The sequence below is a fragment of the Epinephelus fuscoguttatus genome, linkage group LG16 (genome assembly GCF_011397635.1).
Source record: "Epinephelus fuscoguttatus linkage group LG16, E.fuscoguttatus.final_Chr_v1".
Classification (NCBI taxonomy): Eukaryota; Metazoa; Chordata; class Actinopteri; order Perciformes; family Serranidae; genus Epinephelus; species Epinephelus fuscoguttatus.
The window spans coordinates 335,001-359,246 of NC_064767.1; the positions used below are offsets into that span (position 1 = coordinate 335,001).

The 24,246-nt window shown below is 46.1% G+C and overlaps 1 protein-coding gene across 2 annotated transcripts in view; it reads left to right on the forward strand.

The window, feature by feature from the left end:
• The window catches only part of ninl (ninein-like), a 60,780-nt gene that overhangs the window by 30,875 nt on the left and 5,659 nt on the right, over window positions 1-24,246 (forward strand). The window contains exons 12-24 of one of the 2 annotated variants that reach the window (XM_049600046.1): window positions 1-29; window positions 3,046-3,132; window positions 5,075-5,228; window positions 17,018-17,086; window positions 17,390-17,514; window positions 17,607-17,687; window positions 18,400-18,533; window positions 18,622-18,759; window positions 18,951-20,348; window positions 20,761-20,865; window positions 21,639-21,708; window positions 21,813-21,980; window positions 22,066-22,182. The exon at window positions 1-29 is cut by the window's left edge and continues 82 nt beyond it. In XM_049600046.1, the coding sequence (XP_049456003.1) occupies window positions 1-29; window positions 3,046-3,132; window positions 5,075-5,228; window positions 17,018-17,086; window positions 17,390-17,514; window positions 17,607-17,687; window positions 18,400-18,533; window positions 18,622-18,759; window positions 18,951-20,348; window positions 20,761-20,865; window positions 21,639-21,708; window positions 21,813-21,980; window positions 22,066-22,182 (2,675 nt within the window). The remainder of the gene's footprint in view (window positions 30-3,045; window positions 3,133-5,074; window positions 5,229-17,017; window positions 17,087-17,389; window positions 17,515-17,606; window positions 17,688-18,399; window positions 18,534-18,621; window positions 18,760-18,950; window positions 20,349-20,760; window positions 20,866-21,638; window positions 21,709-21,812; window positions 21,981-22,065; window positions 22,183-24,246) is intronic. The other variant, XM_049600047.1, reaches the window with a different exon arrangement.

Sequence of the window (24,246 nt, forward strand, 5' to 3'; positions counted from 1 at the left end):
GAGACCTGGACCAGCTGCTGCATGACAAGGTCACACACACACACACATACACACACACACACACACACACACACAACACACACTTTCTCTAACTTGTCACAGCCTCGTCTATCAGATCCAATCTGCTCTGATCAATAATTATTAGACCAATATTCTCCATCTAATCAGATTAGACAGAAATACTCTGAAAGATCATTATGTGTCGGATGTGTTCATTCATTCATTAATTTCCATAACCACTTACCTGCTAGTGATTATGGGGGGTGGAGCCTATCCCAGCTGACACTGGGTGAGAGGCAGGGTTCACCCTGGACAGGTCACCAGACTATCACAGGGCTGACACATAGAGACAGACAACCATTCACACTCACATTCACACCTACGGACAATTTAGAGTCACCAATTAACCTGCATGTCTTTGGACTGTGGGAGGAAGCTGGAGCACCTGGAGGAAACCCACGCTGACACAGGGAGAACATGTCAGAGCACCTGGAGGAAACCCACGCTGACACGGGGAGAACATGTCAGAGCACCTGGAGGAAACCCACGCTGACACAGGGAGAACATGTCACAGCACCTGGAGGAAACCCACGCTGACACGGGGAGAACATGTCAGAGCACTTGGAGGAAACCCACACTGACACAGGGAGAACATGTCACAGCACCTGGAGGAAACCCACGCTGACACAGGGAGAACATGTCAGAGCACCTGGAGGAAACCCACGCTGACACGGGGAGAACATGTCAGAGCACTTGGAGGAAACCCACGCTGACACAGGGAGAACATGTCAGAGCACCTGGAGGAAACCCACGCTGACACGGGGAGAACATGTCAGAGCACCTGGAGGAAACCCACGCTGACACAGGGAGAACATGTCAGAGCACCTTGGAGGAAACCCACGCTGACACGGGGAGAACATGTCAGAGCACCTGGAGGAAACCCACGCTGACACAGGGAGAACATGTCAGAGCACCTGGAGGAAACCCACGCTGACACGGGGAGAACGTGTCAGAGCACCTGGAGGAAACCCACGCTGACACAGGGAGAACATGTCAGAGCACCTGGAGGAAACCCACACTGACACAGGAAGAACATGTCGGAGCACCTGGAGGAACCCCCCCCTGACACAGGGAGAACATGACAGAGCACCTGGAGGAAACCCACGCTGACACAGGGAGAACATGTCAGAGCACCTGGAGGAAACCCACACTGACACAGGAAGAACATGTCGGAGCACCTGGAGGAAACCCACGCTGACACAGGGAGAACATGTGGGAGCACCTGGAGGAAACCCACGCTGACACGGGGAGAACATGTCAGAGCATTTGGAGGAAACCCACGCTGACACGGGGAGAACATGTCAGAGCACCTGGAGGAAACCCACGCTGACACGGGGAGAACATGTGGGAGCACCTGGAGGAAACCCACGCTGACACGGGGAGAACATGTCAGAGCACTTGGAGGAAACCCACGCTGACACAGGGAGAACATGTCAGAGCACCTGGAGGAAACCCACGCTGACACGGGGAGAACATGTCAGAGCACTTGGAGGAAACCCACGCTGACACGGGGAGAACGTGTCAGAGCACCTGGAGGAAACCCACGCTGACACGGGGAGAACGTGTCAGAGCACCTGGAGGAAACCCACGCTGACACGGGGAGAACATGTCAGAGCACCTGGAGGAAACCCACGCTGACACGGGGAGAACATGTCAGAGCACCTGGAGGAAACCCACGCTGACACGGGGAGAACATGTCAGAGCACCTGGAGGAAACCCACGCTGACACAGAGAGAACATGTCAGAGCACTTGGAGGAAACCCATGCTGACACAGGGAGAACATGTCAGAGCACCTGGAGGAAACCCACGCTGACACGGGGAGAACATGTCAGAGCACTTGGAGGAAACCCACGCTGACACGGGGAGAACGTGTCAGAGCACCTGGAGGAAACCCACGCTGACACGGGGAGAACATGTCAGAGCACCTGAAGGAAACCCACGCTGACACAGGGAGAACATGTCAGAGCACCTGGAGGAAACCCACGCTGACACAGGGAGAACATGTCAGAGCACCTGGAGGAAACCCACGCTGACATGGGGAGAACATGTGGGAGCACCTGGAGGAAACCCACGCTGACATGGGGAGAACATGTGGGAGCACCTGGAGGAAACCCACGCTGACACGGGGAGAACGTGTCAGAGCACCTGGAGGAAACCCACGCTGACACAGGGAGAACATGTCAGAGCACCTGGAGGAAACCCACGCTGACACGGGGAGAACATGTCGGAGCACCTGGAGGAAACCCAAGCTGACACGGGGAGAACGTGTCAGAGCACCTGGAGGAAACCCACGCTGACACAGGGAGAACATGTCAGAGCACCTGGAGGAAACCCACGCTGACAGGGGGAGAACATGTCAGAGCACCTGGAGGAAACCCACGCTGACACAGGGAGAACATGTCGGAGCACCTGGAGGAAACCCACGCTGACACGGGGAGAACACGTCAGAGCACCTGGAGGAAACCCACGCTGACACGGGGAGAACATGTCGGAGCACCTGGAGGAAACCCACACTGACACAGGGAGAACATGTGGGAGCACCTGGAGGAAACCCACGCTGACACGGGGAGAACATGTCAGAGCACCTGGAGGAAACCCACGCTGACACCGGGAGAACATGTCAGAGCACCTGGAGGAAACCCACGCTGACACGGGGAGAACATGTCAGAGCACCCGCCACCCTCACTTTACAACATTTCCTCACCTTTCACCATCAGACCTCGACAGCAGCACACACAGACACACACAGACACACACACACACACACACACACACACACACACACACACAGGTGTAAGGTAACTCGGCTGCATGTAGCTGATTAATAATTGATCAGAGTTTCCTGTGTGACTTTGTTTCATTCTCTGTCTCGTCTTCATCCCTTTGACTGCTGACGATGACTTCTGACTGATGAAGATGACTTCTGACTGATGAAGATGACCTCTGACATTGGACTAATAATAGGTTTGCTTCGTGTTTGACAGTTTGGCAGCCTGGATGCAGCAAGCGCTGGTCTGAGTCAAGAGGAGCGATTCTCTGAGATCGTCAAAGAGTACGAGCTGCAGTGCAGGGTGAGTGTGTACAGACTGATGTATCAGTCTACATCAGTCTGTATCCGTTTATATCGGTCTACATCAGTCTGCATCAGTCTCTATCAGTTTATATCAGTCTGTATTAGTCTGCATCAGTCTGTAACAGTTTACATCAGTCTGTATCAGTCTACATTAGTCTGTATCAGTCTACATTAGTCTGTATCAGTCTACATTAGTCTGTATCAGTTTACGTCAGTCTGTATCAGTCTACATTAGTCTGTATCAGTCTACATTAGTCTGTATCAGTTTACGTCAGTCTGTATCGTCTACATCAGTCTACATCAGTCTGTATCAGTCTACATTAGTCTGTATCAGTTTACATCAGTCTGTATCAGTCTACATCAGTCTGTATCAGTCTACATTAGTCTGTATCAGTCTACATCAGTCTGTATCAGTTTACATCAGTCTGTATCAGTCTACATCAGTCTGTATCAGTCTACATTAGTCTGTATCAGTCTACATCAGTCTGTATCAGTCTACATTAGTCTGTATCAGTTTACGTCAGTCTGTATCAGTCTACATCAGTCTACATTAGTCTGTATCAGTCTACATTAGTCTGTATCAGTTTACGTCAGTCTGTATCGTCTACATCAGTCTACATCAGTCTGTATCAGTCTACATCAGTCTACATCAGTCTGTATCGTCTACATCAGTCTACATCAGTCTGTATCAGTCTACATTAGTCTGTATCAGTCTACATTAGTCTGTATCAGTTTACATCAGTCTGTATCAGTCTACATTAGTCTGTATCAGTTTACATCAGTCTATCGTCTACATCTGTCTGTATCAGTCTACATCAGTCTGTATCAGTCTACATCAGTCTACATCAGTCTGTATCATCTACATCAGTCTACATCAGTCTGTATCAGTCTACATTAGTCTGTATCAGTCTACATTAGTCTGTATCAGTTTACATCAGTCTGTATCAGTCTACATTAGTCTGTATCAGTTTACATCAGTCTGTATCGTCTACATCTGTCTGTATCAGTCTACATTAGTCTGTATCAGTTTACGTCAGTCTGTATCGGTCTACATCAGTCTGTATCAGTCTACATTAGGGGTGTAACGGTACACAAAAATCACGGTTCGGTTTTTTTCGGGAACAGTAATGAAATAAATAGACAACTATTAAATATCTTTTACTTATTGGTAAGCTTATTAAAACATACCACCACAGCAGTTCACTCTTTTTACACAATTTTTGAATGGAACAAATACATATAAAATCCTGCTTCACATTGTTTGAATGAAAATAGAAATATAAAAGTGAAAAATAAAATCCTGCTGTTTTTTTAACACATTTTTTGAATGAAAAATATAAATTTCTGCTTTAACAGTTTTACTCAATTAAAATAAAAAGTATAGCGCAGCTGGTCAGCTTTAAAGCCCGGTCTGTATCAGTCTGTATCAGTTCATATCAGTCTACATCAGTCTGTATCAGTTTATATCGGTCTACATCAGTCTGCATCAGTCTGTATCAGTTTATATCGGTCTACATCAGTCTGCATCAGTCTGTATCAGTTTATATCGGTCTACATCAGTCTGCATCAGTCTGTATCAGTTTATATCGGTCTGTATCAGTCTGCATCAGTCTGTATCAGTCTACATCGGTCTGTATCATTTTACATCAGTCTGCATCAGTCTACATCGGCATATTGACGTCATATTTTTACCCACAGCAACAACAAACATGTCTGATAGTGAAATTATGATGGTGGTTTGAAAAAGAGGATGAGCTTCAGTAGTGTGGGATAAACTGTGGCGTGGGCTCAGAGGGAGCTCATTCACCTGCTCCTATATATATATATATATGTCCATATCACTCAGCCCTAACATGCAGGTACATTTATCTGTATCACAGTGTGTAGATGCTGAAGGTGTGGTGTGTGTGTGTGTGTGTGTGTGTGTGTGTTGTGTTCAGGAGCTGCAGGACAGAAATGATGAGCTGAGCTCAGAGTTGGAGCTGCTGAAGAGTCAGAGGAGCGACAGGAAGTCCAGACGGTCTGCAGGAGATGACACCTCCACCGCTCTGAGCTGGACCGACCAACAAGCTGTCAGCGCTGAGTCCGACTCTGGTAACACAACAACTACGCACAACAAGTACACACAACAGCTACACAGCGAGAGGGAGGACACTGTTGGGAATCAACATATATTTACCTCACACGGAGGCACCAAATATGTTGGGGTTAAATTGGCTATCTGAAATAATTAATAATTATTATTAATAATAAATAATTATGTGACTTAATTAAATTAAATCACCTCTTGGGGCACCATTCCTGTAAAGGGAAAAATGATAGCCTGTTAAAGATATCAGTCTCAATAGGCTAAACTATTAATTTGGAGTTTGATTAATAATTAAATTAACGACAACAACCAAAATAAACAGTAACGCTTGAAGGATTTCGGAGTTCTTGACGCAGCAGAGGTCGACTATTCATTCACCCTTGTGCAACATTAAACAGACAGCAGGCATGATTCCAAAGGAATCAAGCGTAGCGTTAGTTCTGGTAGGCCACGACGTCAAGCTCTAAATTAGCCGTTAACGACAAGCAAGCAATCCTCAATCAGCTGATGGCTCAGCTGACTGCCCCTTTGCTCCTATTGGAAAATTGCATTCAGAGCGCGCTATTTAAACAGCTCTAGCCTGGCCCCCTTTTGCTGCTTCCTCTGCCGGTAATCGCAACCCACCTCCACCCCAGCTCCTCCTGCCATGCTCTTTTCTCTGCTCTATCTGGGTTTGTTTCACTGCTGCGCCCCCTGCTCCAGCCGTTCATGATGGCTCATGAAGGGCAGGAAGGTGTGCTTTTCCTGCCTCAGGCTTTCTACGCACGCACGTGGAAAAGCAGGGGGTCCCAGAACAGAACCATACCGCCAAATGTAATATAACTTGTGCAAGTAAATAAAGATTATTTTTGACAAAGTGGTCCTGACTGAATTATATTTATTCACAACTTAGCAAAGCAAACCAAAACACACAAATTCTAACTAACTATATACAAGCTTGGTGTGTATATGTATATGTGTGTGTGTGTGTGTGTGTGTGTGAGAGAGAGAAGAGAAAGACAAAGGTGGATGTGGTGATCAAGGAGGCGTTTGGCCTACAAAACAAAATGGCTGACAACAGAGAACTACCAAAATGGCCGAATCAAGGCTGGCTTCAGGGGGAGGTGTCTGTCTGACCGTGTGGTCAGGACAAAGACAAAGGAAAAGAAGCAGGAACTTTGAGATGCCTGTTTGGGTGTAGCTCTGTTGAAAGCCTGTTTGTTAATGAGTCTGTGTCAATGTGACGTGTGTTGCAAACGGTCTGGATTAGTGCAGAGATTGTTTAGTTGTGTGCAAGAATCTGTTTGTGAACAGTATTAGCAAACTAAACACTTAGCTGTGGTGAAGCCAACTAATCAATGACCTAACTGCAATCTATCACAACAATAACTCAGTAAACAGCATCAAATCACATACAACAAGTCAAACAGTCTTGCTTAGCCTGTAAAGCTGTGATAAGCTATGCCCAGTTGTTAAGGTGTGTTCACACCGGACCTGTTTTTTTTTTTCCGCTGTCGCTCGGTTCGCCCCTTTGATATCGCTTCATCGCTCAGTTGCAATCGTTCGTCAATGTGGCAGAAATCAACAGACTCGCTTTTTCGCTTTGATGACGTCATTGCAGCGATCAGGGAATTTCAGGGAGGGGAGGGGGGGGTGCTTGACTGTCATGACATGTCAGCTTCATTAAAAGTATAGCTGCAAATTAAAAGCAACAATAGATGTAAAAACACACAGACACAATACATCTGTGATCAGTCCCCTAATTTAATTTTAACATATTTTTCAATCTTCTCCAATTTCTCGTTTTATTTTATGGAAGTGATCAATGTAAGTGCACTTGTCCTAGAGCCGCCACAACAGTTTTTATAATGCAAATAACTCTGTTTAGATAAAACCTACAAGCTTCTCTTCCTATGACTTTTACTGAAAATGTGTCTTGTATGTTTTCTGAAGCCTTTAAGTTACAAAAATGAAACACACTAGACTTCTGAGCATTTATACCTCCGACCGCAGCAGAGTGCTGCACGTAAATAACAGTGTCCAAGCATGAATGCATATAAGTATGAGATATCCGGGGTCAAGGTTGCCAGAGCAATCAAGAGCCTCAAGAACAACAAGGCGCTGGGACTTGATTGAGGGATCCCTCCTCAGTTGCTCTTCCTGAGGTTTTTTCCCCGTTAAAGGGTTTGTTTTTTGTTTTTTTTATAATTAATTTTTGATTGACATTCAGCATCAGACATTCACATCCAGTACATCATATTTGCATTCTTCATACATCTATTGTCTGCCCTAAATGCCAAAATAGTATTTTTTTTGTTTTATATCCAAACAATGAAAAGAAAAACAAACCACAAGAAAACTATGTACAAGTAGGGAGTGATCTTTTCAACACAACACAATCACTGATTTGAGAAAATAAAATCAGGCCTATGGGGCGTGACATAGTTGACCCAGTCTTCCCAGTATGAAGTGAATTTCTCCAATTTATGATTAATAAATGCTGTTACCTTCTCCATTTTATAAATGTCCATTGTGATTTCCATACATAGCTTCAAAGTTGGGCTTTCCTGTGATAACCATTTCCTGGTAATAGTCTTTTTACAGGCCACTAGTAGGATATTCATTAAATGTTTATCTCTTTTAAGCCAGTCCAGAGGTACATGACCGAAAAACAAAGTCTTACTCTCAAGGGGTATTTCACATTTGAAGATATCCTGTAGAGCTTTGTGTATCTCTCTCCAATAATCCTTCATGGCGGGGCAGTCCCAGAAAACATGGTAATGGTTTGCATTTTGATTCCCACAGTTTCTCCAACAAGCAGGGGGGTTGTTATCATAATAAGACTTCTGAGAAGGTGTAATAAAGAACCTGATCAGACTTTTCCGGCCAAACTCCCTCCACTTCGGTGAGCTGGTACAAGTCCATTGATATCTCCATATGATTGTCCATTCTTCCTCAGATATAGTTATCCCTCCTTCCTTCTCCCATTTTGTTTTAATATATGAAGTTGAGTGTGATTTCAGATTCGACAGACCCTTATACATGCATGAAACAGTTCTGTCAATAGTTTCTGAATTATAGGCTTTTGTAAACAGTTCAATCAAACATATGCTTGTCTTTGTTACATTTTTCACCTTCATATCAACATAATGCCGCAGCTGCAGATATTGATAGAAGTCTTGATTTTCTAATAAATGTGTCCTTTTAATCGTTTCAAAACTGAGCAATTTTTTATCTTTCATTACACTGCATAGAGCTGTTATACCCTTAGCTATCCAATCCTTGAATCTTGAGTCCAATTTATTAGGTGTAAACTCTGAATCATAGGCACACCATTTAAGAGCTGTAATATCATTCTCGAGTTTGTGTTCCTTTATGATAGTTTTCCACACTTTAAGGGTCCATTTCACCCATGGGTTATCGATGTTATTTATGTACATTTGTAGGTTGTTATCAGCTAAGATTGCTTGTATGGGGATGGAGGGCATTTTTTCTTCAATGTTTTTCCATTGAGCAACATATGACGGGTTGCACCAGCATATCACTGCTCTCATCTGCGCTGCAAAATAATAATGTCTGAAATAAGGTAAGCCCCATCCTCCCTTTTGTTTGGCCAGCTGTAAAGTTTTGAGGCGAACCCTTGGCCTTTTACTTTGCCATATATACCTGGATAGCATTTTGTCCCACTCATTAAATTGGTTTTGGTTAATCTCTATTGGCAGGGTTTGAAATAAATACAACAGTCTTCTTCAGGCAGTATATTCATTTTAATGGAGTCAATTCTTGAACTAAGGCTAAAGAAAGGAATTAAGTTCCATCGTGCTATGTCATCCTTTATTTTTTTATGTATGGGTAAATAGTTGTGTTCTGATAATTTTGTAAGATCTTTTGGTAAGTTGATGCCCAAGTATTTAAAGGACTCTGTTTGCCATGCCAAGGGGTAACTGCTTCTGATTTCTCGTGGTGGGCTATAATTATATGAGAGTGACTGGGTTTTACCTATATTGATTTTATACCCTGATAATTGACCATACTGTTCAAATGATTGCATTAATTTAGGAAGGGAGTATGTTGGGTGCCCGAGGTAGACCAAAATGTCGTCCGCGTAGCAGGCCAATTTATATTCTCTCCCTTTAATAATAATTCCCTTGATGTCTTCATTTTGTCTAATGCACTGAGCTAGTGGCTCCAGATATAATGCGAAGAGTAGTGGTGACCATGCACAACCCTGTCTAGAGCCCCTTTCTAGGGTAAAACTATCTGATAGATATCCATTGATTTTAATCCTAGCAGTAGGATTGTCATATAGTGGTGGTTTTAATAATTGTATCATGGAAGCCAAATCTATGTAAAACTCTGTAAAGAAAATTCCAATTGACCGAATCAAAGGCCTTTTCAGCGTCTACACTTATAACAGTTGCTTCAATTTTATTTCTTTGTATATGATCCATAATATGTAGTGTCTTTCTTATATTGTCTTGTGTTTGACGTTGATGTATAAAACCTGTTTGATCATTATGTATCAATGTTGGTAAGAACTCTTCTAATCGTTTGGCCATGATGGAGGTAAATAGTTTATAAACTACATTAATAACAGATATTGGCCTGTAAGATCCGCACTCCATTCTATCCTTGCCTTCTTTTGGTATAGCTGAAATTATTGCCTCCTTCCAGCTGGGTGGCGTTTGTGCCTTTTTTAAAGCCCAATTCAGTGTGGGGAGTAAAACAGGTATTAGTTCTTTTTTAAATTCCTTATACCACTCTGCCGTGTAACCGTCAGATCCTGGCGACTTACTTAATTTAAGCCTACTAATTGCAACTTTTAATTCATCTTCAGTTATATCTGCAGTCATTATTTGATTTTGTTCTTCATCTAGAGTGGGTAAATCTAGGGAATTCAGGAAGCTATCAATTTGGGTTACACTCCTACTAGGAACTTCAGAGTATAAGGATTTATAAAAAACTTCAAAAGCCTCCTGAATTTCATTTAGTTTAGTTTTTATCACTTTTGTTCTTGGATCCCTAATTTTATGAATTGTGCTTTCCGCTATCTTTTTTTTCAGTTTCCAGGCCAGTATTTTCATAGACTTAGAGCCACCTTCGTAGTGTCTCTGTTTCAGAAACATTAGGCTTTTTTTGATTTCTTGTGTGGCCAAACTATTAATTTCATTCCTAATATTTCTAATTTCCCTTAATGTATCCTGTGCCAAATCTAATTTATGTTTTCTTTCTAATTCCTTTAGCTTGTTTTTAAGTCATCTGATTTTTTATTCTTATTTTTTTTTATTAAATGAGGATATTGCTATAAGTTTCCCTCTTAAAACAGCCTTCAAGGTGTCCAATAACATGGGAGGTGAGACCTCTCCTGTATCATTGAACTCTAAGAAGAGACTAATTTCATATTTAATTTGTGCCTTAAAGGACGAGTCATTCAGCAGACTTGAGTTTAGTTTCAATGTATTATATTTTGTCCGCAGATTAAAATCAACAGTTAAGTATATTGGTGCATGGTCACTTAGATCTATTGTCCCAATTCCACAAGTATGTACAGTACAGGCCAAAAGTTTGGACACACCTTCTCATTCAATGCGTTTTCTTTATTTTCATGACTATTTACATTGTAGATTCTCACTGAAGGCATCAAAACTATGAATGAACACATGTGGAGTTATGTACTTAACAAAAAAAGGTGAAATAACTGAAAACATGTTTTATATTCTAGTTTCTTCAAAATAGCCACCCTTTGCTCTGATTACTGCTTTGCACACTCTTGGCATTCTCTCCATGAGCTTCAAGAGGTAGTCACCTGAAATGGTTTTCCAACAGTCTTGAAGGAGTTCCCAGAGGTGTTTAGCACTTGTTGGCCCCTTTGCCTTCACTCTGCGGTCCAGCTCACCCCAAACCATCTCCATTGGGTTCAGGTCCGGTGACTGTGGAGGCCAGGTCATCTGCCGCAGCACTCCATCACTCTCCTTCTTGGTCAAATAGCCCTTACACAGCCTGGAGGTGTGTTTGGGGTCATTGTCCTGTTGAAAAATAAATGATCGTCCAACTAAACGCAAACCGGATGGGATGGCATGTCGCTGCAGGATGCTGTGGTAGCCATGCTGGTTCAGTGTGCCTTCAATTTTGAATAAATCCCCAACAGTGTCACCAGCAAAACACCCCCACACCATCACACCTCCTCCTCCATGCTTCACAGTGGGAACCAGGCATGTGGAATCCATCCGTTCACCTTTTCTGCGTCTCACAAAGACACGGCGGTTGGAACCAAAGATCTCAAATTTGGACTCATCAGTCCAAAGCACAGATTTCCACTGGTCTAATGTCCATTCCTTGTGTTTCTTGGCCCAAACAAATCTCTTCTGCTTGTTGCCTCTCCTTAGCAGTGGTTTCCTAGCAGCTATTTGACCATGAAGGCCTGATTCGCACAGTCTCCTCTTAACAGTTGTTCTAGAGATGGGTCTGCTGCTAGAACTCTGTGTGGCATTCATCTGCTCTCTGATCTGAGCTGCTGTTAACTTGCGATTTCTGAGGCTGGTGACTCGGATGAACTTATCCTCAGAAGCAGAGGTGACTCTTGGTCTTCCTTTCCTGGGTCGGTCCTCATGTGTGCCAGTTTCGTTGTAGCGCTTGATGGTTTTTGCGACTCCACTTGGGGACACATTTAAAGTTTTTGCAATTTTCTGGACTGACTGACCTTCATTTCTTAAAGTAATGATGGCCACTCGTTTTTCTTTAGTTAGCTGATTGGTTCTTGCCATAATATGAATTTTAACAGTTGTCCAATAGGGCTGTCGGCTGTGTATTAACCTGACTTCTGCACAACACAACTGATGGTCCCAACCCCATTGATAAAGCAAGAAATTCCACTAATTAACCCTGATAAGGCACACCTGTGAAGTGGAAACCATTTCAGGTGACTACCTCTTGAAGCTCATGGAGAGAATGCCAAGAGTGTGCAAAGCAGTAATCAGAGCAAAGGGTGGCTATTTTGAAGAAACTAGAATATAAAACATGTTTTCAGTTATTTCACCTTTTTTTGTTAAGTACATAACTCCACATGTGTTCATTCATAGTTTTGATGCCTTCAGTGAGAATCTACAATGTAAATAGTCATGAAAATAAAGAAAACGCATTGAATGAGAAGGTGTGTCCAAACTTTTGGCCTGTACTGTATTTTATCTTTATCCTTCCCAAATGTTAGAAAATAATCTATTCTTGTATAAAGAGAGTGGGGAGCAGAATAGTGAGTATAATCCCTTCTGTCAGGGAAAAGGTCTCGCCATATGTCAATTAAACCCACTTCCTCAAAAAGTGTGTTTACTTTCTTATATAGGGACTTAGTATCATGAGTTTTTCTACTAGATGAGTCCAATTTTGGCTGTAGATGTATATTTAAATCCCCGCCACAGATCAAAAGACCTTCTGTTTCTGTTACCATAGTATTAGTGATTTTTTGGAAGAAACTAATATCACTTCCGGGGGGGTGCATAAACGTTCAATAGAGTAATTGAATTCCCATCTATCTTTCCCTTTACTAAAATAAATCTACCCTCCTTATCACCAAATTCCAATACTTTTTCAAAATTTAGCTTATTTGAGATGAGGATAGCAACTCCTCTCCTATGTCCTGATTTATATGAAGAAAAAAACAAATTAGTGAAGCCCATTCTCTTTAATTTTACATGCTCCTTGTCAGTCAAGTGGGTCTCCTGTAGATACACTATGTGGGCTTGTTCTGTCCTCACCTTAGATAAGATTTTATTACGTTTGATTGGATTCAACAGCCCATTAACATTAAACGAAATGAATTTTACTTTGTCACTAGCCATGTGTATTTACTTGTAAGTGCACCAACAGAGTAAGTAAAATGAAACTTAACAGATCTACTCCCTGAACACACAAGAACACAGAACATAGTAAGAAATAAAGAGAAAAAGAAGTGTGATTCCAAGGCTGGGGTCTCTAGTAAATGACCCTGGGCTAAGCTAGATGAAACGTCTAGCTGTGGGGGAAAGCCTCTCCCACCTATGGGCTGAGGGCCCCCACCATGGCACTCCCTGGTCTGTATATATTCTCATCCAACTGGGGGAAATGTATAAATGCAAATGTCTTGGGGTGAGTATAGCATCACCTATTTTAGGTTCTGTTTAGCCTACCAACACTTTAAAAAGTCAGTCAAGACTTAAAGGTCCTCTGGAGAGGGCGAGGATTATCTCCTGAAGACTTGCAGTGTCTCCCTGATGCTTTTCTCTCGTTCCTCACCTGTCCCCTGCCGGCTCGGTCTTCCCACTGTTTCCCAAGCGGAGCGGGACAGCTGATCAGCAAGGCTCTCCCTCGGTGTAATCACGCTGACTGGCAGCCCTCTGTCCTCCATGTCTCTGGTCGCCTCCTCTGCTGTCTGATACAGCTGCGTCCCGTCCTCATAAAACACTCGTAGTTTAGCCGGGAACGGAGTCTGGAAGCGGATATTTCTCTGCTTTAACACTCGCTTTGCTTCAGCATATTCTTTCCTCTTCTGCAAGACTGCTGGGGGGTAATCCTGGTCAAAGTATATCAGCCTCCTGTTCAGAAAAACCTTCTTCTTTCCCCAAGCCTTGCGCAAAATCTCTTCTTTAAGCCTGTAGCGGAGGAATTTGACTAACATTGACCGGGGCTTGTCTTCCCTGTCTCCGGCGGGTCTTGGCGCCAGCGCGCGGTGCGCCCTCTCGATGTCAAGGTCCGTGGTCGGGGGGATCTCCAGCGTGTCCCGCAGTAATTTCTCCACAAACTCAACCATGGACAACCCCTCGGCTCCTTCGGGAACATTGTATATCCTTAAATTCTCCCGTCGGGATCTCCCTTCATGGTCGAGTAGTTTGTTTTCTTGCTGATGTATGACTTTTATCATTTTGTTCAACACCTGCTCCACGTTTTGAACCCGGTCCTCCACCTTTTCAATTCGCTCCTCTGCCTCTGCTATTTTTTGGTTAACGTTGGTGAGCTCGGATTTAATATCGTTCAGCTGTTCTTTTGTATCTTTTCGGAAGTCCCGAATCTCCTCCAAAACTTGGGCTAAACCTGCGCGGTCAGCATCCTTTGAGCGAGGATTAGCATTAGCTCCGCCATCTTGTGACCTTGCTGGAGAGCTGTTCGCCGACGTCGAGTTCTCCTCATTTGCAGGCTCTGCAACGGTGTTTCCTCTGTTTCCTCTGTTCTTCCCCATTCTTGCCCCTCTTGTTCGTTCAAGTAATATCTGAGAATCTGGTATTTGATGGTCTAACGGGGCGAAATAACTATTTTCACGAGGGAGTTGTTACTCTAGGCTGCCATTCAAAGTGATGACGTCACCGTGATTTGTGATATTGGGCTTTATAAATAAAACTGATTGATTGATTGACTTGATGAAGTATCTGCTGAGTTGTTGAAGCATGGCCAGGAGGTCGTTGTAGAGAGCCTCACCCACTTGTTTAACCTGATTTGGCATGCCGAAGATTAGGGGTGGGAATCTCTAGGCACCTCAATCAGTCAATCAGTCAATCAATTTTGACTGAAAACAAACAGGGTTCTTATTAAACATCAAAGATCTAATCTTGTTAAATTAAGAAGCTGCTTCACGATCATGTTGTTGTTGTTCTGTTGTAGTCACACGATTCTTTGATGTGAATGTTCTTCAGTGTGTCCACACACACACATACACAGTCAGACACACACACACACACACACACACACACACACACACACACACACAGACATGTCCTCTGTCCCATAACAGTAATTATCATGTGAAGACCAGTTCATTAAAATAAACATACTAATAACATGAAGTTTGCAGTGACCAGCTGAGAGTCGTCACAGATCAGTGACATGTTCAGAGTCTCTGTGAGTTATTGGATCTTTTCCACGGTCACTTTGTGTTTCCATGATCAGTTAAGACAGGTCGTGCCACGCTGAGCTGTGCCACAGACGGACTCTGCTCCAGTGTAGGTCCAAAGAGGGCTGTCCGTCTTTAAATGGGCAGCGGTGACGTCTCGCCGCTGCCCATTTAACTATGCCCAGTGAAGACGATTTGTTACTAAAGAAAACAAACAAAAAGATCGCTGACCTTAAAGAGGACATCCACCGGCTCTCTGATCTGAAAGACAAAGAGTAGAGACTCACATGTGGAACAGCCTGCCAGAGAGCATCAGGGCTGCACACACTGTTGATGTTTTTAAAAGGAGGCTCAAGACTCACCTTTTTAATTTGGCCTTTATCTGATTTCTATTACTCTTCTTTTATTATCATCAATCAATCGGTTTTATTTATAAAGCCCAAAATCACAATTTGCCTCACAGGGCTTTACAGCACACGACATCCCTCTGTCCTTAGGACCCTCACATTATAATTTATATTTTATTTATTTATTTTTTAATGTTTAATGGTTTTAATGATCTACTTTTAAATCCTTATGCATTTTATCATTATTCTATCTTATGTCTGTTTTTATCCCATTGTCTTTTAGTTTTTAGTTTTTAGCTCCAGTGTTTCCTCATGGGGGGCCTCCACACTGGGAGTAGGGTTGGGATCCGGATCCGGTTCTTTTTTGGAACCGGATCCAAAGTTCCGGTTCCGGAACCGGTTCCATCACATTTGGAGTAACGGTTCCTGCAAACGGTTCCTAGATTGTTAAAAAAAAAAAAAAAAAAAAAAGTCACGCGCATTTCCATTAGAGTGCGGCATGGGCCGCATATTTCTGTCCGAACCCGACCGAGCCCGACATTATTTAGCTAATGACTAAAGCACTGAGTTTGTGTCACACAGTGGTTACAGGCTATTTAACAGGCCGGGCGTGCGCTGTGGGTGCTCAGCTGAGAGGGAGACCTCCATGTTTGAGATGGGAGCGGGCGGCGGGAGGTCCGAGGCTTCCAGCGAGAGGAGAGGGAGGAACAAACAGCCAGTGTGTGTGTGTGTGTTATGTTCAGGTGTTGTCACATAAATAACAGTGCCCAAGGATGAATGCATATACATATTTTTTTATTACATTGCTGTGGTTAATTTGAGGTAATAGTGTTACTGCAGAAATCAGAGAATCACTTTTTGTTGTTATATATTCTCAGGGAGATGATACAAGCTCTAAATCTGAAATACACACCACACACAAATGTGTGTTTTCATCTAATTGTACTGTGCAACAGTTAGAATAAAGTTTTTGTATTTGTATGATTGCATTTGTGTTTATTACATACTTGTTTAAATATAGCAAGTATAATGAATATAATGTAGGAATCGGTAAGAGGAATCGGAATCGTTAAAATCCTAACGAGTCCCAACCCTAACTGGGAGGTGTGTCCAGTCTGCCCGCGGAGGACTGGGAGGCTCTGCACCATGTGTGGAGTCCACCCCAGTCTGTCTGGGTCAGGGTGGACTCTGTGGCATGTGTGTGTGTGTTATATGTGGGGGGTGGGAGGGGCGGGTTTTTCATTGTTTTTATTTTGTGAAGCACTTTGTGTTGTATTTTAATGTATGAAAAGTGCTATATAAATAAAGTTTGATTTGATGTAGCAGCTGAAACTGAGCAGAGGTTTAACAGGAGTTCAGTTCCTGTTGAGCAGGTTGGATCTGTTCAGCTAGATCAACGGACACGCCCACCACACACACACACACACACACACACACACACACACACACACACACACACACACACACACACACAGAGCTGTCCAGGTGTTGAGTCTCATGATGTCTCTCAGTGAGTCTCTGACGTCTCTCTTCAACATGTTCTGATTGTTTCCATTGTTCTTCAGTCTGAGCTGTTGCCACACTGTTGGTTTATTTGTTTGTGTTATTCCAGACGAGTCGGACATAAAGAGCAGCTCGTCTCCTGCAGTCAGGAAGAAACTGCAGCCAGCAGATAAAACAGGTGAGAGACACACCTGTCCACACGCCTACACAGTGTCTCAGTCGAGACTCTCTCACTGATATTTTTATCATTCTTTTAAATATTCATCAGTGTCTTTGACACTTTTCATATTTTACATGTAATTTATGAATATTTTTCCAATTCTTTTGACATTTTACTAATTTTTCCTCTAATATTTAATATTTTTCAGATATTTATCTAAAAAAAACATTTAAAGATTTTTCACAAGATATTTGGATATGTTTCGCTGATAAGTAATGTTTTGTACCATGTGCTAACCCCGTGTGTCTCTTCCTGTCTCAGCCCTGTCCTCGTTGGGCGGCGTCTCCGGTCCGGCCGTCAGTATCCAGACTGAACTGGCTCTGGAGCAGCTGAAGCAGAATCACAACCAGGAGCTGCAGCAGCTTCACATCCAGCTCGACACACAGGTGATCAATGTTAGAGATATCATACATGTTTATGTCTGGAGTTAGACTCTGATCATCACACCCTCCTCCTCCACCTCGTCTCTGTCCTGCAGGTGAACTACTATGAGCGGCGCCTGGAGGTGATGAGGCAGAGCATGGAGGTGGAGCGGAAAGATATCTCTCAGGCCTTCAAGGTAAACATCAGCCCTAGATGACTTCACACACTCAGATCAGTTCAGAACACTCAACAGTTTGTAGAATCAGACTGATTTTATTTCTCACAGCACAGAATCATCTGATGGACTCGGTTCAGTTTGATTCAGGGTGTTTTCACATATAGTCCTTTTTAAACAAACTGAACTCAGTCCTCTTAAAGTGCACCAACAGTAAAATGGTCTCAGTCCTCTCTCTGATCACACTATACATCACATGTACTGACACAGTGTAGTGTTTCCTGTGACGTGTCTCTGCAGTGAGGTGATGAAGCTGCTCACTGTCACATGAGCTTAAACTGGAGGAGACCCTGAGTGTCTCTGAGCTGTGACTGGTTGATGTGTCCTACCTTCCACATCTGGAGACGTGCAGTGTCTTCTGTGGACCAAACTGCTCCTCGACAGAGAGCAAAGTGAACCTGGAGCGCTTTGTGTTCACAGGTTCAGAGAACCGCACTGTGGACCCACTTCAGAGGGTCTGAGCTCTCTTGGAGTTTCACGTGTGTAAAAAAAGTGCTGAGTCACCGCTCTGAGTCCATCTTTATAGTTTTATTCTTACTGCAACAACAGAGAGTTTTATAACAGAACTGATGGAGTACATGTTGCTGAGGTCAGTGCTGAGCACAGTCCTCGTTCCTGTGATGGAGTATTTCAGTGTTTGAGAGGTGGATGAACTTCTTGTTGTCGTCTTCAGCTGGAGATCAGTGAGGTGGAGGAGCAGAAGGCTCAGGTGGAGCAGCAGGTGAAGCAGCTGAAGGAGACGGTGGACAAACTGCACGCTCAGATCCAACATGGAGGAGGAGGGTGGAGCCACGAGCAGGAGCGCAGGTGAGGAGCAGCCTCCTCTGTCCGTCCTGCTGAGTCTCGTCTCGGTGGTGGGCGGAGTTTGTGAGCATTGTTTTTTTTTTCTCCCCAGGATGCAGCGGGAGCGGGCGGAGCTGGAGCAGAACTTCGCCAGAGAGATCGGGAACCTGGTCCAGAGACTGAGCGCTGAGAAGGAGCAGCTGGAGGCGGAGCTGAAGCTGAAGATGGACCAGGAGGTGATGCTGGTCAGGTGGGTGATGATGTCACAGCTCCGCCTCTGTCTGATGCTTTTATTCTGAAATGTCAGTCCTTTTTATCTCTTGTAAAGTTTTTATTAAATCAGAGTTTAACGTAGAAACACAGAAAAACATGAACCTGCGGTGGGCGGAGCTGAGGCGGGAGGAAACAGGAAGTGTCAGCAGGTGTCTTCACTCTGAGCAGGGACGAGGCGGAGCAGCAGCTGTCTCACATGAAGCTGCAGTACGGCGAGGGCCAACGACGCCTCCTCCACCAGCTCCATCGGGAGCGCCAGCAGCTGCAGGAGCAGAGAGGATGCTGGGAGAAGAGGCTGGCGCAGGTGGAGCAGGAGAAGCTGCGGAGTGAGGAGAGAGCCACTGAGGAGAGGAGGAAGGTGGAGGAGCAGCAGGAGGAGGTGTCCAGATTACAGGAGGTGGTACAGAGCTCCCACCTACAGATCAGCCAATCAGAGGCCAGCATGGAGGAGCTGAGGAGGCGCTGCGGGCAATTGGAGGAAGATCTTAAAGCGTGTAGTGGGCGGTGCTCTGAGCTGGAGGCGCGGTTGGAGGAGGCGTGTTCTCAGCTGGAGGCGAGCGTCTCCGTCCTGGAATCTCAGGAGGTTTTAAACAAGCATCTGAGCTCAGAGCGGCGCTGTGTGGAGGCGGAGCTGCAGGAGGTGAAGCACAGGGAGGAGCAGCTCCTCCTCCAGCTGGAGAACCTGCGGGCTGCGTCTGACAGCATCCTGCAGGACCGGGAGGTGGTGGCCGACAACTGCAGCCGCCTCTCCAACGCCTTCATCCAGCAGCAGGCGCAGCTGCGAGCACGGGAGGAGACGGTGGACGGCCTCAGGGCAGAGCTGGAGGCGCTGCAGGAGGTCACCAGGAGCACGGCCGCGGAGCTGGACTCCCTGAAGACGGACCGTTCCAGGCTGATCCAGGACCTGAAGGACCAGGCCATGGCTGTGGACACCCTGCAGCTGGAACTGGATGGAGTCTCTGAGGAGGTGGAGAGGAGGCGGAGCTCTGAGGAGGCTCTGCAGGAGGCGCTGAAGGAGGAGCAGAGCAGGAGCTCACAGCTGTGCTCTGACCTGGACGAGGAGAAGGAAGAGGTGCGACGTCTGAGCCAGGAGAACACTAGCTACGCCCGTCTGGCCGACCAGCTCTCCACCCAGATCGTAGAGATGGAGGAGGAGATCTCCACCCTCAGAGACCACCTGAAGGAGCTCAGCTCCCAGCTCAACGACACCGCCGACCTCGTCCTCGTCCTCAGGACGCAGCTCAACGCCAAGACCAGCGAGACCGACCACCTCCGGGTCCAGGGGCCCGACGGAGTTAAGATCCTACTGAGACAGACAGAGACCAACCAGCTGGACCTGAGGGACCAGCTGAGGACGGAGGACCTGAGGGACCAGCTGAGGACGGAGGACCTGAGGGGACAGCAGGTCCTCCAGCTGCAGAGGGACCTGCAGAACTCCCAGGACCAGCTGCGGCGGGCGGAGGAAGACTTTGAGCAGGAGAAGATGAAGATGAAGCAGCAGCTGATGGAGCTGGAGACGCTGGTCCTGGCTCTGGAGGACACGATGGACCTGTCCCGTCTTCACAGGTTTGAGACCGGCGCTGTGATGAGACAGACGCTCCGACCACTGACTAACCTCCGCCTGTCTCTGAATGACATCACCTGTCTCTGAATGACATCACCTGTCTCTGAATGACTAACTGCATCATCATGTGACTCTGCTAACGGAATGAAACTCCCACAATGCACCGCGACCGTCCGTCTCTGTCTGAATGCTTTAACTCCTCCCCTCATCTCTAACCCAATGACATCGCATGATCACATCTGTCTCTCTGTCTGTGTCTGTTAATGATGTAATGATGTAATGATATCTGAAACATGTGACACACCTTTAAATCACCGCAGTCTCAGATTCCTCAGAGTGATGTCATCAATGACATCAGAGACGTTTGTCCCTGACGATCAGTCAGCTGATTGGTCTTTTGGTCTGTGGCTGCAGGACTCAGCTGCAGGAAGTGCGATCAGAGAACGCAGCTCTGCAGGAGCGACTCAGCGTCCTGCAGCAGGAAGTCCACGGCCTGGAGGACGACATCGCCAACAAGAGGTCAGTGAGCACGTCTGTGATTGGTCGTCTGTCACCCTTAGTGATGGATCGCCCACGGAGGGTCGGTGTGGACGCCACAGACGCTGTGAATCGACCTTAAGATGTTAAATATATCAACCTCCTTCTCCTCCTTCTTCTCCTCCTCCTCCTTCTTCTCCTCCTTCTCCTCCTCCTTCTCCCCCTCCTCCTTCTTCTCCTCCTCCTTCTTCTCCTCCTTCTCCTCCTCCTTCTCCTCCTTCTTCTTCTCCTTCTCCTCCTCCTCCTTCTCCTCCTCCTCCTTCTTCTCCTCCTTCTCCTCCTCCTTCTCCCCCTCCTCCTTCTTCTCCTCCTCCTTCTTCTCCTCCTTCTCCTCCTTCTTCTTCTCCTTCTCCTCCTTCTTCTTCTCCTCCTCCTTCTCCTCCTCCTCCTCCTTCTCCTCCTCCTTCTTCTCCTCCTTCTCCTCCTCCTTCTCCTTCTTCTTCTCCTTCTCCTCCTCCTTCTCCTCCTCCTCCTTCTTCTCCTCCTCCTCCTTCTCCTCCTTCTCCTCCTCCTCCTCCTTCTTCTTCTCCTCCTCCTCCTCCTCCTTCTCCTCCTTCTTCTCCTCCTCCTCCTTCTTCTTCTCCTCCTCCTCCTCCTCCTCCTACTTCTCCTTCTTCTCCTCCTCCTCCTTGTCCTACTTCTCCTCCTTCTTCTCCTCCTCCTCCTCCTCCTACTTCTCCTCCTTCTCCTCCTTCTTCTCCTCCTCCTCCTCCTCCTCCTACTTCTCCTCCTTCTCCTCCTCCTTGTCCTGTCAGGAGGAAGCTGGAGGACCTGGAGCGGGAACATGAGCGGAGCAGAGAGGAAGAGGAGTGTCTCCACAGAGAGGTGAGTGAACAGACTGATCACAGTGACCTTTGACCTCTGAGAGGAACACTGTTTGACTCCTCCTTCTCCTCCTCCTCCTCCTCCTCCTCCTCTGTTGTCTGCAGAACTCCAGGTATCGTGAGGAGGTCCTGGATCTGAGCCGCAGGAACCTGCAGCTCAGCAACGACAACGCCGAGCTCAGCGCCCGTCTCCGTGGAGACCAGGAGTCAGTGCGGATGCTGAGGGAGCGTCTGGCGACGGTTTCCAAGGAGCAGGAGGAGGAGGGAGCACTGGTGAGCAGGGCAACCTTCAGTGTGTGTCTCTAGTGACACGTATCGTTAATGAGATGGCGTGTTGTCGCTGTCGTGGTGTTTTCAGGTGCGGCGGCTGCAGGATGCGGCGCTGCAGCAGGATAGAGAGAAGCTGCAGCAGCAGGCGGCGTGGACGCAGGAGAGACAGCTGCTGGAGACAGAGCTCAGCTCCTACAGGGACAAGGTGACCAGTTTAATGTCTCTGAACAGGCGACTTGCTGATGAGGTCATCAGTGATGGGCTGATGAGGTCATCAGTTAGACCAGTCCATCAGGAGCTCACTGACCCAAACAAGTGAAACATTTTCACAGCGACTGAAGAGTCTCAGAGCAGCGATGTGACTCCACATTCATTCATGTCACGATGACGTTAAATGGCGCCGCTGACAGGTGTGCGTCCGCCCTCTCTGCTGCCACTCTCAGCAAACGTTGAACACACAGCAGGACGCACCAGCAGAGGTTCATTCATCAATTCAGCAATTTCATGTGCGTGTGACACGAGTTATTCACTGAGGACAGACAGCTGAGGACACAGAGACAGCTGAGGACACAGAGACAGCTGAGGACACAGAGACAGCTGAGGACACAGAGACTGAAGACACAGACAGCTGAGGACACAGAGACAGCTGAGGACACAGAGACAGCTGAGGACACAGAGACTGAAGACACAGACAGCTGAGGACACAGAGACAGCTGAGGACACAGAGACTGAAGACACAGACAGCTGAGGACACAGAGACAGCTGAGGACACAGAGACTGAAGACACAGACAGCTGAGGACACAGAGACAGCTGAGGACACAGACAGCTGAGGACACAGACAGCTGAGGACACAGAGACATGTCCTCACCTTGAATCTGATGAAGAAGACTTTTTCATTATTTCTTGTTAATGACATCATTCTGTCGTTCATTCTGATGTACTGACCTCTGTGACCTCTGAGCTCAGGTGAGACAGATTTTAGGGAGATGAAGCGTTTGAAGAGACTCCAGGAAGTGACATCACAATATGCAGTAACACTGATGTAGGTGTTCTAAGACAGAACTGTAGCTGTGTTTATGCTCAGCGTCCACACTGAGGCGCCGCGACTTGACTCAGTTTCAGTTTGAAAAACAAGGGGGTTTTTTTTCCCTGTGGACAGACGGCAACAGAGACGGACGTGTTCACTTCCTGTCTGGGTCTGATCAGTCACGATGTCTAAAACTGAAACATGACAGACACACCTACACACCTGTAGTGATGTCATCCTTCTGGTGTGCAGTGGCTTCCTGCAGCGCTGGGTAACGCTCCTGGTGTCAGTTTGTAACGACTCCAGTCTGTTTCCCTCCAACATGTGACAGAAATTTCTCTGGGTTATCTTCTCTGTCTCTAACAGTGCAGACGACCTGCTTCCTGTTTAATCTCACACTCTCAGAGTGTGTGGATGGTCACGTGTTTTCAGGAGGCTCAGGTCATGTGATGTGTGTTTCCAGGTGTGTTGACAGTGATCACATGTAAAGCAGATCTGAAACGTTTGTGTGTTCAGAGATGATTTATGCTGTAAATACATGTAAAAACATGTTATTGTGGACGTGACGTCAGGTCCTGGATCTGTTTGACCTGAAATAACCTGAAGTCAGAGTTTACCTACGAGTGATGTCAGAGCTTCAGGGCAGGAAGTGACTCAGCTGTTGTGTGAGGAGTGACACTCAGCCCTTTTACACTGCCAGATTTGCCGGCAAGCTGCGAGTGTTTAGACACACAGAGCCGGATTGGCGAGTTGATCCAAGGTGCCCAATTTTCCTCCTCGTAGGGTAGACATATTGGTGGAACCCTTTTAGTTTAAACAGACCGAGGCAGCCTTCTGCAACGGGAGGAGCTGTTGATGACTTGTTGGAGGAGCTTTGATGACTTGTTGGAGGAGCTGTTGATGACTTGTTGGAGGAGCTTTGATGACTTGTGGGAGGAGCTGTTGATGACTTGTGGGAGGAGCTGTTGATGACTTGTTGGAGGAGCTTTGATGACTTGTGGGAGGAGCTGTTGATGACTTGTGGGAGGAGCTGTTGATGACTTGTGGGAGGGGCTGTTGATGACTTGTTGGAGGAGCTTTGATGACTTGTGGGAGGAGCTGTTGATGACTTGTGGGAGGAGCTGTTGATGACTTGTTGGAGAGGCTGTTGATGACTTGTGGGAGGAGCTGTTGATGACTTGTGGGAGGAGCTGTTGATGACTTGTGGGAGGGGCTGTTGATGACTTGTGGGAGGAGCTGTT